The sequence below is a fragment of the Pelophylax lessonae genome (assembly GCF_965119305.1).
Source record: "Pelophylax lessonae genome assembly, chromosome: 2".
NCBI classification, from domain to species: Eukaryota; Metazoa; Chordata; class Amphibia; order Anura; family Ranidae; genus Pelophylax; species Pelophylax lessonae.
Genome location: NC_138769.1, coordinates 547,269,870 through 547,285,879, shown reverse-complemented (window position 1 = coordinate 547,285,879; position 16,010 = coordinate 547,269,870). Strand labels below are relative to the sequence as shown.

At 46.6% G+C, this 16,010-nt stretch overlaps 1 protein-coding gene across 7 annotated transcripts in view; it reads left to right on the top strand.

The window, feature by feature from the left end:
- The window catches only part of ZC3H13 (zinc finger CCCH-type containing 13), a 179,051-nt gene that overhangs the window by 115,895 nt on the left and 47,146 nt on the right, over positions 1-16,010 (top strand). For 4 of the 7 annotated variants that reach the window (XM_082247570.1, XM_082247567.1, XM_082247566.1 and 1 more), the window contains one exon: positions 13,230-13,751. In XM_082247570.1, coding sequence (XP_082103696.1) covers positions 13,230-13,751 — 522 coding nt within the window. Of the gene's footprint in view, positions 1-13,229; positions 13,752-13,888; positions 14,045-16,010 lie in introns of all 7 variants that reach the window. The other 3 variants (XM_082247569.1, XM_082247568.1, XM_082247564.1) reach the window with 1 other exon arrangement.

Genomic DNA, 16,010 nt, shown 5'->3' with positions numbered 1-16,010 from the left:
TATGCCCACATCGGTGACTCTATAGTCATGTGAGCTGCACAGATAAGAAAAAGGAGGAAATTAGCTTAGAAGGGAACTGAACTTGAGCATGCTCCGTAGGGGACACCAACTGGTCTACATAATCTCAGGTTTCAGTGGAGACACAGAAGATTGGAGGGACAGCTAAAGACAGGATCAACTAGGTAGGTCACGCTACACAATATAATACTTTAGTGGCTTGGTGAGTATGAACACTGTTATATAGCATGTAATGAGTTTTTCATAGTCTGGGTTCGACATTCTAACCACTTGCCTACTGGGTACTTTTACCCCCTTCCTGCCCAGGCTAATTTTCAGCTTTCAGCATTGTCACACTTTGAATGACAATTGCGTGGTCATGCAACACTAATAATGAAAATATAATCATTTTCTTCACCCAAATAGAGCTTTCTTTTGGTAGTATTCACCACTGGGTTTTTTTTATTTTTTTGCTAAACAAATGGGAAAAGACTGAAAAGTTTGAAAACAAAAAAAAAAAAAACACCTTTTTTTTCTCTTTTGTTCACTGACGGACACAGCTTCAAGTCTTCAGACCATTGGGCTTATGCTCCATCTCTAGGAGTAGGACTAGGCAGAAACCTTTTTCGTTATGCCCCTGATGCAGTCCCAGAGAGTATACTATCATTTCCTGATGTAGGACTCCAGTTTTTTTTCTGCCTATTCAGGAGTAAGGACCTGGCTCTCTGCTGGGATCTGTGGTTCTGGCATTTTTTTCCTATTTAGATGGAATTTTTTACTTTCTTTATTATTTTTGTTCCTGTGTGAACTACAATCAACAGCCGGACTGGACAACACACTGGATAGCCTAGATCCTTACAGTCTTACCAGTCTGGCCTCGGAGCGCGACCCAACTATTAGCTCTGTGCTAGGATGGCTGCAACTTAGCCCCACTGGACAAGGGCTGACCGCCAAGTGAAACACCTCACGAGGTTGCATAGCCCTGGTCATGACCAAAGTTGCAGCGTACTTAAGGCCGAAGAACCCTAATTCCAAGATGGTGGTGGACTGCTGGGAGTGGCACCCGCCTGATGACCGTGGTATGGTGAGTAGTGTCCCCCCCACCTTACCTGCGGAATTGCTGGGGTGGTCACGAGCGCCCCCTGGGGATGGTAGGTCCCCTCCTGTGTCCTTCCTCCCCCTTGTGCTTCCCCCCTTCTCTTTTTGTAGGGTTACCCCCTAAGTTGGTGCCCTCATCTGTCCCCCCCCCCCCCACCCATTTTGGGGGCATGGGTGAAAATTGTGTAAGGGGGCTGCAGAAGTGGTGGGTGATGCCGCTGTCGGTTCCTTTTCGGTGGTGTCCGTACCTAGGTGCTGCCAGGGGGGTCCCCTCTTGGGGTCTGAACTTTCCCTGGGGTCCAGTGAGGTTCAGGGTCCCGTACAGCTCCGTGTGGTCCTGCTATTTTGCCATGGTCTCTGTTTTCCAGGCTTCGGCGGCCATATTTGTGTAGTCCAGCAGCCATTTGTTTTGTTTCCCCATAGAGTTTCAATGGCGGCCATTTTCCTGTAGTCTGATGCAGTGTTGAGGCTGTGGGGGCCTCTAATGTCAGGCCAGCATTTCCTCTTCCTGCAAGTGTGGCAGATCATTTTGGCGCTCTCCAGCTCGGTGGTAAGTCTCGGGGTATATACAGCCTTCCTCTGCGGTATACAGCGCTGTGGGTGTGCTGATGATTCTTGTGGTGTCCCAACGGTGCACAGAGGGGAGGGGTGTTTTTTCTTTGCTGAGCAGCGCAGTTCAGTTTTAACCCTTTATGGTCATGGAGCAAGTTTCACCACCCGATCAACTCCTGGAAGTTGCGGGACCGTCTGGGCCACCATGATGGTAGCGCGGCAGTCGCTAGTAGCCAAAGTACATATGGCCCTGCAAAGGATACCTGGCAAGAAGCGACCCCGCCTTCACCTGTATCCTCTGCTTCCTCAGTTTCTGAGGTGGATTTGGCCGCTGCGGATGATATCATCCCACTGGGTCTGCGTCCACGCATTCTAATTGTTCTAATAGTGAGGAAGAGTCGTCTTCCTCTGCAGCTGCGCATGAAAAAGCGCTGGCGGATGCCCTGATTGTATCAGTGCGGGAAACCGTTAAGTTGGAGGACTCAGCTACTGCTGAGTCGGCGACACGGGTGCAATTTGGCACTCGCAAATCTTCCAAGGTGACCGACCAAGGTGTTTCCTTTTCCTGACTTTTGACAAGATTGTCACTAGTCCTTGGGGTTCCCCGAAACGCATTGGTTGGCACACCTAAGCGTTTTGCTAGGAGATATCTTTTTTGAGGAGTCTCTTCTGAAGAAACTAATGGTTCCACCGTCGGTGGACTCTCAGGTTTCCAGGCTAAGTAAGGCCACACTTTTGCCGGTGGAAGATTCCCGTCTTTTTAAGGAGCTGAGGCTCTGGTCCGTTACCTTTTCACCGTTACTGGTTTAATTTTAAGACCGGTGTTTGCTATCACCTTGGTATCCCAGACCTTAATGGAATGGGCAAAGATTTTGCGCCAGGATCCGGAGGGGAGTCAACACGCTTCTGAGCTGGCGAATCAATTGATCCAAGGGTTACAGTATATTTGTGATGCATCCTTGAATGCGGCCCCCTTGGTTGGCAGGGTTTCTGTGATGGCGGTGATCCTTCGCCGCATTATCTACTTGAAGTACTGGTCAGCGGACCAAGCTTCTAAAAAGGTTCTGACTGATCTTCCTTTTGTAGGTGGCCGTCTGTTCAGTACCTCTATGGAAGAAATCATTAGGGGCCTTATGGGAGGCAAGAGTATTTTGCTTCCGCAGACTGCTAAGGGCAAGAAACCTCACCGTAAGTGGGGTCCCATCTTTTTGGCTCACAAGCCGCCCTTTCGTCCGGCTGGTTCGCAAAAAAAAGGCTCGAGATCCACCTGTAACTTTGCAGGAGGCTCCAATAGACCCCGGAGAATGGTAAGTCGAAAAGCAGGTGCTTCTGGTTCTGCGGACAAGACGTTCCCAGCCTGAAGGGGCACCCTCACCCGCGTCTGAGGTGGGGGGACATCTTTGCTTTTTTCGGATCCGTGGACCTTGCTAGTTCAGGACAAATGGGTCCACAAACGGATTCGGTTTGGTTACAAGATTTCAGTCCTTGCCTCTGACAAGGTTCTTTCCTTCTAACCTATGCTTTTCTCCAGGAGCGGCTACAGGGGGGCCTCTATGGAGCAGTGCAGGATTTGTTAGCACATTGAGTTATTGTGCCGGTTCCAGAGACAGGAATGTTGCCACGGTTTTTAATCAATTCTGTTTACAGTTCCCAGGAAGGAAGGCAATGTTTGTCCTGGATTCAGCGACAGCCTGGGTGTTTCTTCCTCTGGTAAAACTTCTGAATCTACAGGATGCTGTTGTCACTCAGAACTTGCATGCAAGTACGGGGTCTGATGGTCTCCACCTTCGAGGCAGTTCTGTTTGCGCAGTTCCACACCAGATCTTTCAAAACTGAGATTCTGATCAAATGGAACAAGGATCCGCTGTCATTGGACAATCTGATTCTGTTGAGTGGGGGTTTGAGGGAGTCTCTCCTTTGGTGGCTCCGCTCCCTGGCTCTACATCTGGGGAAATCCTTCCTTCCCCTGTATTAGACTGTAATCACTAAGGATGCCAGTTTGTCCGGATGGGGAGGTGTCTTGAGAGCGTGTTCAACCTAAGGTGTCTGGACTCGGGAAGAGTCCAAGTTGCCAGTCAACATCATGGAAATTCGGGCGATCAGACTGTCTGTCCCAATGGACAGATCATCTGCAGGGACACCCTGTACTGATACAATCGGACAATGCTGTTGCATATGTCGATCATCAAGGGGGCACAAAGAGTGCCCTGGCGTCCCGGGAAGTGGCCGGCATCTTGAGGTGGGCAGAACGATATGTTCCAGCCCTCTCTGCTGCGCACATTCCGCGGGTAGAGAATTGGCAAGAGGACTATCTCAGTCAGCAGAGAATGGTCTCTTCACTCAGATGTTTTCCATCAACTGTGTCTTCAGTGGGAGGTCCCCGATGTGGACCTGCTGGCTTCCCGTCTCAACAGGAAGGTGCAGAGGTTCGTGTCAAGGTCTCTTGAATCATCTGGCAGGCGCTTGGGGTCAGTATCGTCTGATTTATGCCTTCCCCCAATAAAACTTCTGTCAAAACTGCTACGCAGAATATAGGTAGAGGGGATTCCAGTCATTCTGTTTGCACCAGACTGGCCTCGTTGGTCTTAGTTTGCAGGCCTGGTAAGGCTGGTAGCAGACGTCCCTTGGAAACTTCCTCTCAGGGAGGTTCTTCTGCCTCAGGGACCAATCTTCCATCCTGCTTTATGTTCGCTAGCTTGAACGGCGTGGCTATTGAAAGCCAGGTGCTGAAAGACAGAGGGCTGTCGGAGTCGGTAATTCCTACTCTGTTGGAGGCTAGGAAATCTACTTCCAGGAAGGTTTATCATCGAGTTTGGAAGGCGTACATTACTTGGTGTGAGTCTTGGGGGGGGGGGGGGGGGATTTCTCCCTGCTCCTGTTCGGTGTCTCACCTGTTTCAGTTTGTACAATTGGGTGTAGATCAACGTTTGGCTCTGGGCACCATCAAGGGCCAGATTTTCGCCTTGGCTATTTTTTTTTTTTCCAACGGCCATTGGCGGCGAAGACTTTGGTTCACACTTTTGTGCAGGGAGTTCGTCATCTGGCTCCTCTGGTGCAATCCCTGGTACCTCTGTGGGATCTCAATTTGGTTCTGTCGGTGCTTCAAAGGCCTCCCTTTGAAAATATTCGAGAAATTCCTCTGCTCACTTTGTCGCAGAAAAGGGGTTTTCTTAGTAGCTATTCCGCACGTTGCGAGTCGGAGTTGGCTGCGTTGTCCTGTCGGTCACCTTATTTGATGATTCATAGGGACAAAGTGGTGTTGCGACCCTGTCGGGCATTCCTTCCTAAGGTTGTCTCTGGGTTTTATTTGAATGAAGACATTGTGGTGCCGCCCCTATGTCTTAAGCCTACTCATCCTTAGGAAATTACCTTGTATTCTTTAGTTATGGTTAGGGCGATTCGGGTGTACCTGGTGGTGACTGAGGAAATCCGATTATTTGTTCTTACGGATGGACCTCGTAAGGGGCGGGCCGCATCTGCTGCCACCATTTCCAAGTGGATCAGGCAGATGGTGGTGCAGGCCTACTCCATTAATGGTCATGTTCCTCCTTTCACTATTAAAGCACATTCTAGTGCCTCCTGGGCCTTCCATCATCAGACGTCAGTGGTTCAGGTGTGCAAGGTCAGCTACGTGGTTGTCTGTACACACATTCACAAAAATGTTATAAGGTGGATATACTTGCATCTTCGGATGTGGCGTATGGCCGCAAAGTTTTGCAGGCTGCGGTTGCGGAGGTATTCCGCTTCTTGAGGGTGAAAATTTTTCCTGGTGGTGAGCTCCAGTTGTTCCTAGTTGAGATCCTGTTACCTGGTTGGCTAGGTTTAGCCTTTTTACGAATTATGCATTTGCTGTGTTTTTTTCCCCCACCCCTCATGTTGATACTGCTTTGGGACATCCCAATGGTCTGAAGACTTGAAGCTGTGTCTGTCAGTGAACGAAAAAGAGAACTGGATTTTTGTCTTACCGTAAAACCCTTTTTTCTGACGTTCGCTGACAGACGCAGCACCCGCCCCTCTGTTGGGGTTGAGTTATTCTACTGACACTGCTTATTTATATCTGGAGTCCTACAGCAGGAAGTGATGGTATACCCCCTGGGACTGCCCCAGGGGCGTAACCAAAAGGTTTCTGCATAGTCCTACTCCCAAAGAGAGAGAGAGAGCGCATAAGCTCAATGGTCCGAAGACTTGAAGCTGTGTCTGTCAGTGAAACAGCAGAGAAAAGGATTTTATGGTAAGACAAAAATCCAGTTTTTTATAGTTTATTATAAAATTTTGCAAACAGGTAATTTTTCTCCGGCACTGCTAGGTGGCACTGTTGGGCACTACACTTATAATCAGTGTCCTGATTATCCGTGCCGATGTCCCTTTACCATAACCTGTTATCGGCATTTTTTCTCTCCTCACCCTGATTGTGAGGAAAGAAACCTGATAACCGACTTGTGTTTACATCCTGTGATCAGCTGTCATTGGCTGACAGCTGATCATGTGGTAAAGGGCTGCTGTAATTGACCCTTTTACCTTGATCTGTAAAGCGGCACACGTGCAGCGCGATCATGGGACGCCCTCCTGGCAAACTAAGCATGCGCTGTAGCTGGCTTTCGGCTATAGGTTGGGCAGGAAGTAGTTTGAATAGCAAGTGTCCAATATGTATAGCAGTCACACTTTAGTGACCCCTCCATGATTAAGCCCTGTGAGTGGGGTTGAAACACATTGGGGGCAAAGCTTTGGATGAAGCTGTTTGGGGCTGCATTCACCTGTTTACTAATGGCTTTTCTAGGTGTGCGGTGTTTGGGACCTTTGTCTATGCACATCGGTATGTTAGGAGACTCCTGCCCAGCCAGCACCCGTTCCAGGAAACACTAGATGGACTTTCAGGAGCTGGAGCGGAGACCTTAAGCTTTTTAACCACCTAAAGACCAGCCGCCACAGATATACTGCGGCAGGCTGGCTCTCCTGCGCAAACCGCCGTACCTGCACGGCAGCTCGCAGGAGTGGGTCTCTGGCACGTGGCGCGCCCGCTCTCTAGCCCTGCAGCTAAGCAATGGGTCTGGCGGCTGCGATAGCCGCCGGGAACCCGGCGATCGCTGTAGGGACTGACAGAATCATCTGTCACTGATTAAAACAGGGCTCCTGTGTTCCTGTTATTTCGGAACACAGGAGACCTGTTTCCACCACCAAGTCTAACCCCCACACAGTTACAATCGCCCCCCTAGGCACACATTTAACCCTTTGATCGCCCCTGGTGTTAACCCCTTCCCTGCCAGTGTCATTATTACAGTAACTGCATATTTTTAGCACTGATTACTGTAGTAATATCACTGGTCCCTCCAAGAGTGTCAATGTCGGGTCAGATCTGTCCGCCGCAATGTCCCAGTCCGCCGCAATGTCGCTAAAAATCGCAGATCGCCACCATTACTCGTAAAAATAAATAAATAAAAATGACATAAATCTTTCCTCTAGTTTGTAGACGCGATAACTTTTGCGCAAACCAATTAAAATACACTTATTGGGGTTTTTTTAACCAAAAATATGTGGCAATATGTGGCAAAACACAAATTGGCCGAAGATGATGAAAAAATTTGATTTTTAAATTTTTATTGGGAATGTTATATAGCAGAAAGTGAAAAATACTGCTTTTCTCAAAATTGTCGCTCTTTTTTTGTTTATAGCGCATAATCAAAAGACCGCAGAGGGGATCAAATGCCACTAATGGAAAACCCTGTTTGTGGGGGGGGAAAAAAAAGTACGTCCATTTCATTTGAGTACAGCGTCGCACGACTGCACTGTTGTCAGTTAAAGTAACGCAGTGCAGAATCGCAAAAAATGGCCAGGTCATTAAGGGGGCAAATACTTCCGGTCCAGAAGTGGTTAAGGTTACAGTTACACTTTAGTGTTCACAATAGGCGACAGTCCCCAATTTTCACTCATCCACAGTGACCATGAACCCTACAATTATGAATTCAAAGTGCTTCACCACCAAACACGGTATGCTCTCACCTGAAATCATTGACCTATATGGAGGGGTACGTCAAACTGCCCCTTTAAGGGGTCAAAAACCTCAACACCTCTGGTTTTTCTCTCCGCACTTCCTTTATGGTACCTCTGGTCTTTTATAGCACTCAATCGCCTCCTGAGCACAAATTCTCTAAAGTGTAGCTAAAAAAATAGAACCATCATTGCGCTTTCCATTTAAAATAGCTAAGATTATTAAAAATATAGATTAGACTCTTTTGAGTGCACATTTTAATCCTAGTGAACCAGTGTAAAGGCACTTAAAAATAACCATGCACCCTTAAGAGGAACTTCTGATGGACAACTAGCAGCCTAAACCCACCACACTGTCATGTGCCAAGTTACTTGAAGTTTCTCTCAACAGGGCAATGAGGAAATCGCATGACGAGTGACTGATAACTTAGAAGCGGAACCCATGATGTCATCACGCATACCTGGAAAGTGAGGTGGTTTTGAGCTGCTAGTTGTCCATCAGAAGTTCCTCTTAAGGGCACAATCTCCTTTTAAAGTTCCTTTACACTACAGTGCTCCAGGGTTTCAACATGCACTCAAAAAGATTAAAGCTAAACTCCAGTGTGTTTTTTTTTTTTTACTTGAACTGAATGGAATGATCAGTCCCAGCATAGATCATACTTCTAGTACCATGTTGCTCTGTTGTCTGCAGATATTCTGAGGTTTTGTGGCTTTGTACCATGTGACAGTCTGTATAGTCTGATGTAGATTGCTTTCCATAGCCAGTTCCTGCTGCATCTCTATCCTATAACGCACCCCTCTGTAGTCTTTCAGACTGTGCAAATGGTGTAACTTCCTTCACAGCTCTGATGGTGGTTGGGATGGAATACATCCTAATTATCATTCAGTCTTGCCCAGTCACGCCTTCAGAAAGAGTCCAAAGCTCCCAGGTCCCTCCTCACAGATCACAGCATCATTAAAATCAAACAGGATACCGCTTCACACACAGCCTGTTCAGAATGCTCACTGTGCTGTTGCTGGGAGGAATTAATAGACAACCCTGGTACAAACCGCACCACATGAGTCACGTGACTTCCAGCTCCACTATCGCAGACTTCCACTATTACACACAAATGCGTGCTTTTTCGGACATGTGCAGATGTAAATGAACCGTAACCCAAGCACGACATGCGTTTTCATGGGTTTTCGAAATGCATCGCAAAGCACACGTTTTCTGTGCAGGTTGCCAATCGTTTGGAAATGTGCAGATGTGAATGCAGCCCGAATGGTAACATGTTGCTACGCATTTTCAAACACATGGCAAAGCATGTTTTCTTGTGGCTTGTGCATTTGGAAACGTGCAGATGCAAACGAATGTTAATGCAAGTGCATTTTATAAGCACACGAAAAAGCAGGTTGCTATGCAGATGGATTGGGAACAAATGGTAACACAAGCACAACGTGCGTTGCTGCACGTTTTTTGAAAAGCATGGCATGGTGTGGATTTTCTTGTGGGTTGCTGTACACTTGGAAACGCATGGGTGCAAATGTGCATTTTCTTGTGGATTGCCGTGCATTTGGAAATGCGCAGATGTGAACGAATGGTAAAGTGTAAATGAGAACACAGCCTAAATGGTAACATTGACGTGACACACATTGCTGTGCGCTTTTGAAACGCATGGCAAAGGGTGCATTTTTTATTGCAGGTTACCATGCACTTAGAAACACGCTGATGCAAACAAATGGTAATGTGAGCAAGGCGCATGTTGCCACGTGTATTCAAAATGGTCACCAAAGTGTGTGTTTTCTTGCTAATTGCCATGCATTAGGAAACATGCAAATGTGAACAAATGGTAATGTGCAAAGTGTGCTTTTTTTTGTGCAGGTTGCCACACATGCGTTGCTGTGTGTTTTTGAAATGCACAATATGCGTATTTTCTGTGCTGGTTGCATTCAGAAACCTGACCTACATTGCTGCGCATTTTAGAAACACACCACAAAGCATATATTTTTTTTATTTCGGGTTGCCTTGCGTTTGGAAACAGGCAGATGTGTGAACGAATGGTAACGCAGATGTGATTTTGTTTTCGAAATACACGGCAGAGTGTGCGTTTTTTTGCAGGTTGTCATGCACTCAGAAATGTGCAGATGAGAATGCAGCCTAAATGGTAATGAAAGTGCAACGTACGATGCTGCGCATTTTAGAAACGCACATCAAAGCGTGTTTTCTGTGCAAGTTTCCATGTATTCAGAAACACGCAGATGCAAACCCAGCCTAAATGACACTGAGAGTGAGGCGTGTATAGGTGTAACCAGGCATTTTCTGTGTGGGTTGCATGATGCAAGCATGCATGAGTGCTCTCTTGGCAAGCGGCAGTGGGGGAAGAGGAAGATTAGGACTGCTCTCTACAAAACAATTACACAGAGCAAGGAAGAATGACAAACCAGACAACCAGGGGAATCGGATAATGCCACGGCCGTGGCTTATGTTATTCATCAAGGGGGCACAAGAAGTGTCCTGGCAGCTCTGGAGGTAGAAGACATTCTAAGGTGGGCAGAACGGTTTGTTACAGCCCTCTTCACCGTACACATTCCCAGGGTGAGAAATTGACAGGTGGAATATCTGTTGGCAGGTGTTGGACCACAGGGAGTGGTCCCTCCATCAGCTGTCTTCGGTGGGGCACTCCCGAGGTAGATCTGTTGGCCTCTCAGCTCAACAGAAAGGTGGCTCAGTCAAGGGATCCTCTGGCGGATGCCACAGATGCGCTGGTGGCCACGTGGGGTCAGTATCGGCTGATTTACGCCTTTTCTCCTCTCAAGCTTCTGCTAGGACTTCTACGCAGGATCGAGGCAGAAGGGATTCCGGTCAGCTTAGTGGCTCTGGACTGGCCTCGCCGGGCTTGGTACACTGATCTGGTGTGGCTAGTCACCGACGTTCCTCAGAATCTTCTCTCAGGGAGGATCTCCTGTCCCAAGGACCGATCTTCCATCCTGCTTTAGTCGCTGGCTTTGACGGCTTGGCTGTTGAACGCCAGGTGCTGAAGGATAGGGGTTTATCTGAGTCGGTGATTCCTACCCTGTTGAAAGCATGGAAGATCTACGATCGTACGTGGAAGACCTATATACGGTGTCTTGGATCGTAATCTTCCTTCAACGGGGGTTGAACAGAAATTGGGCTTGAGTAACAAGGGCCAGATGTCTGCTTTGGCAGTTTTCTTCCAAACGACCTTCGGCCACACACTTCCTGGTGCGTACCTTTCTTCTTCATTTGGTTCCTCCAGTGCGGGCTCTGTTACCGCCTTGGGATCTTAATTTGGTGCTTTCAGCTCTGCAGAAGCCTCCTTTTTGAAAATATTCGGGAGTTTCCCTTGCTTACATTGTCTCAGAAGGTGGCCTTTTTAGTGGCTATCACTTCTGCACGCAGGGCGTCGGAGCTGGCGGCGTTATCCTGTCCACCTTACCTGGTGATTCACAGAAATAAGGTGGTTCTTCGCCCCTGTCCGTCGTTCCTTCCAAAAGTTGTCTCTGATAACCTTTGGATGGAAAGGATGTTTCCTTTGGCCTAAACATCCCAAGGAAATTGCCTTGCATGCCTTGGATGTGGCCTGGGAAATTAGGCAGATACGGAGTCTTTCAGAAAGTCAGACTCTATTTGTGCTCACGGATGGACCTCGAAAAGGGTTGTCTGCTTCCTTTTGCGACCATTTCCAGATGGATCAGACAGACTGTGGTTCAGGCCTATTCCATCAGGGGTCAGTTTCCACCTTTCTCTGTCAAGGCACTCTACTAGGGCGCTTAGTGCCTCCTGGGCCTTCCATCAAGCGTCAGTGATGCAGGTTTGCAAGTCGGCCACCTGGTTGTCGGTGCACACTTTTACAAAGTTTTGTGGATGTGTTTGCATCTGCGGATGCTTCCTTTGGCCCCAAGGTTTTGCAGGCTGTGGTAAGGGGGCCTGATCCTCTTTGAGGGTGTATTGTTTTTTTCAGGTGGGCTCCGGTTGTTTGGTTGAGCCCCTGTTGCCTGGTTGGCTAATGTTTAGGTTTGGCAATTTTCTAGTTCCCACCCCTCATTTTTACCACTGCTTTGGAATGTCCCAGTAGCTGTGTCCGTCAATGAACGAAAGAGAAAATGGGATTTTTGACTTGCCGTAATATCCATTTCTCTCATGTTCATTGATGGACACAGCACCCACCCCTCTCAGGAGTAGGTTTTCTCCTGACACTGCTCGTTAGAAAACTGAAAGGCTATAGCAGAGAGGGAGTATACCCCCTGGGACTGCCCATGGGTGTAGCCAGAATTTTTTTTCTAAAAAAATATAAACCACAGCGCAACCATGGTGTCACTAAACATAGTTACAACATCAAATGTGCAAAACACCATGCCAATGGGTCTTCCTAATCCATTGGTTTAACAAAGTGCTTAAGTGCAACAACTAATTGAACTTTACATCCACAATATGACATTCTAAATAATTAAAGTGCAAAACAGCATATGAACTTCTATGTGCAAAATTTAGTCCAATAATGTAAACAAGCAATGGGCCAGTGAAAGTCTGCAGTAATCAAGTAAAGTGCTTCTGTGCCAAAATTGTTGAAGTGCTGTAATCCTATAATTCTCATGCAGTGATTAGTGCTCCAGATAACGTGGACCCCTTAGCAATACTGCATGTGGGTCTATAAAACTTGTTCTGGTAAGTGGAAACTGGGTCACTTCCTGTGGATCCTTATGGGATTATTGCTTATAAATGGAAGAGTGTGTCCAAAGTAGTGTAATACGTTCCTTTTTATTTGACAATGCGCATATTAAAAAAAAAAAAAAAAAAAAAATTCACCTACAATGTTGTAGAGGCAAACTCACAATACATATTGACAATGTAAAGAGGACAGATGTGTAATCCAGCAAGTCCAGGCACCAGTGTGGTGTCCGCACTTCCGTGTGCGTTCCACTGCCAGCCAGACTTGACAACATTGAGGAACCAGAATCTCCATCGCGATTCGGCCCTCCCACGGACATTCTCAAAGACCAGGTTTTCGACACGCACACAATGCTTTTATTGGGGTTTTAAGTTGAGCACCTTATCTCTAGCAATATTTTTGAGAAGGGGTCAGGTGATGCAGACGTGGTTCCCTTTTAGTATACAGGCAAATAATCTTTTTGTATCCCTATTTCCCCCAATCTCTGGGAAATAAAATGGTATTCAGATTGACTGAGTCCTATCCAGTAATTATTTTAGGATAATTATTACATGTATTAAAGTTAGTCTGTTAAAATCTTTAGGAAAGGTACCTCCCCTTAACCAAAGTAGTGTGTTATACATTTTCATTTGGAAATTAAGTTTAATGTTTGTATATCTTTTTCTGTGTTATGAAATTTGTTTTAGGTGGTTTCCATTTTTTACACTTTAAATTTATTATCTGGTGTTAACTTCTTCCTACACAGGTCTGCACTGTTTAGATTGGGAGTCGTATTGGCATACCATTTGGCACACATTCATGGGTTCAGATCATCCTGTAACTAATGCAGTGAGAGCGCAGCCCCTTTTCACAGACTGTTGTTTCCCAGAGGGATGTGCCAGCTTAGTTAGATCTAAAATTAAGTAATGTTTATTTTGTTCATAGATCGCATGGACTCTAGAAGTCACAGCTCTCGAAGAAGTTCACCCGATTCTGATCGTCAGGTACATTCAAGATCTGGATCGTTTGACAGCCGGGAAAGAGCCCCTGACAGAGATCGATACGAGCATGATCGGGACAAGGACCGTGACAAGGACAGAGAACGTGATCGTGAAAGGAGAGATGTTAGGCCAAGAGAGTGGGATAGAGAAGCTGATAAAGACTGGCTAAGAAATAGAGAGCGAGATCGAATAAGAGATCGGGATAGAGAAAGAGACAGAAGGCGAGACATGGAAAGAGAGCGAGAGAAAATTGTTCCTGATAATATGGAGAAAGAGAGAACTAAACTTACTGAGGTCCCCACACCAACAGAGCAGAAACGAAGTGACACAAAAGAGAGAGAGAGTGATAAAGGCTTTGATGCTGCCAGCCGAAACAACTCCTCTCTGGACAGAGGGGATAGAGAAACTGAAAATGTGCAAGATGTGATCACTAACCGTAAAACAGAAAAAACTGAAAATTTTGAAGGTAAGTTCAAATATCAATCTTCTAGGAGATTGCATATTTAAACCATTCTGTCATTTGAGTATATAAAAGATGATACGGAAAGGATAAGTTCACCTTTACAAAAAAAAAATAAAAAATAAATGCACATTTTTTTGCAGTTAACCACTTGCCGACCGCCCCACGTACATATACTGCAGGGCGGCGGCTGCTTGCCGTGGGGGCACTCGGCAGGAGGGAGGGGCCAGGAGCACCAGCGAGGGACCTGAGAAGAGGAGGATCTTTGTTGCTCTCTGCAAAACCACTGCATAGAGCGGGTAAATATAACATGTTTGTCATTTGTAAAAAAAAAAGGAAAACCAGACTTTAATATCACTTTAAATTTGCAAAACCTGGAGTAACATGACCTGGAGGTGGTTGGAAAAAATTCAGTTATTTTGGTGTTGCGGTTTCATTGCTGGATTCCTCAAGAGATAGAATAGGTCAGTGGGTGATGCAGCCCAAATGTGTAATGTTTGGTTACTGACCCTTTATAATGCCACAAATGTTCCTACATGCAAATGTGAAATTGTTTATAAGGGGTAGATAAATGGATATATAAAAGGGCTAAATAACATATCTTAATCGTAGCTGTAATGTGCAGGCTACCGTCAGGTGACTGGACACTGACAAATAACTTGCTAGGGTCACCCCAATTGAATACTCTTAAAACTAGTGATCGACCGATATCATTTTTTATTTGCCGATGCCGATATTTTGGTCATCGCATATCGGTATTGGCCGATATTTGGGTACATTAAATTTTTTTTCTTTTTTTTTTTTTTTTTAAACCGGTACTCTTGTGGAGGGATCTGGACCCCAAACCCCTCCTCTACACTTAAAAGCATTCAAAACGGCAAATTTGGCTGTTTTGAATGCTGTAATTATTTTGAATCTGGCGCTGAGTACCCGGAAGTGATGTGATGACAGGATGAGGGAGGGAGATGGATCAGAAGAGGAGGGGACCCCTGTATATAGAAGGGAGGAAGACTCTGAGAAGGGAGGCTGCGTGACTCCCAGCGGTGGAACTAGAAACTTCAGGGCCCCTGGTGCAAGAAACCTGAATAGGAGGGGCGGCATATAAAGGAACCGATGGCCTCCATTTTCCTCCTGCACCCAATCGGAGCCGAATGCGGCTTTGATCAAGTCTTCTCTTCGGCAGCCGCGCAGGATGATTGCCCGGGTCTCCCGGTGGGACGGGAGACCCGGGCGAGCCACGGAAGGGGGGGGGGGGGGGGTTACGTCCCCTCCCGCGCCTTGTAACGAGAGCCGAGCGGCTTCTCAACCGCATCAGTTATTACAAGACAGCCGACCGTTGGCTATGGGCGCCGGTACCGGGGTGATGCCTCTAGCTGCAGGCATCACTCCGGTACATGCACTTTCCAAAAATATTGGCAATATCTGTAACCTCAGGGGCCGATTCCGGCCCTCGATATATCAGCTTTACCGATAATCGGTCGATCTCTACTTAAAACCCTACCCACTTTATAGACTCCAGTCTTTTTGCCAGAGTACTTTTTTATTTTTTATTTAAACCATTGTTTTGCATTTTATTCTTTGTACTCTCCACTGGGGAGGGTGGATTACAGGTGCAAGGGAGCTGGGACTTAGGGGCCAAATAATATGCAATCTGCAAATGGCCTACAGAAATCTCAAAATACTCTTTTTCCACCACATCGGCATTTTCTGCACTTTGCATTCCAAGGCAATCAAGTTTGCTGCACTGCTTTTTGGCGTGTCCTGTGCTCCCATAGTGTTCTCAATGATCTTAGCACTGCAAAGAACTCACAGCATCCAAGTCACAGGTTTTCTGGACAATTTTTACCTAAAGAACTCCTCTCCCTTTCTGCTATCTGTCAACAGCCACAGGACCATTCTGATGCTACAGGTTTTTGGTGGGGTAATCATTTTCCACAATTCTGCTCTTCAGCCCTCTCTTCTCCTGAAATACTTGGGTCTGATCCTGGATACATTGCATCTTCCCTAATCCTCCCCTTCCCACTCACGCCTGAGAATCAAGGTTAAAGAGATCTGTCAAGTGAGATTTTCTAGTGGAGTGCTAGGTCTCATGATGGTCTCCTTTTTAAAGCTGTTCCATTTGTGTAATTCTATTCAAGGCCACTCCAGCACAACATCTTGTTGACCTGGAGCAAGCATGTTTTTTCTCTCAACCTACATGTGTTCCTGTCCAGTCAAGCAAGAAACTCTGTAGCTTGGTAGATCTCCAGCCCACTCCTAATAGGG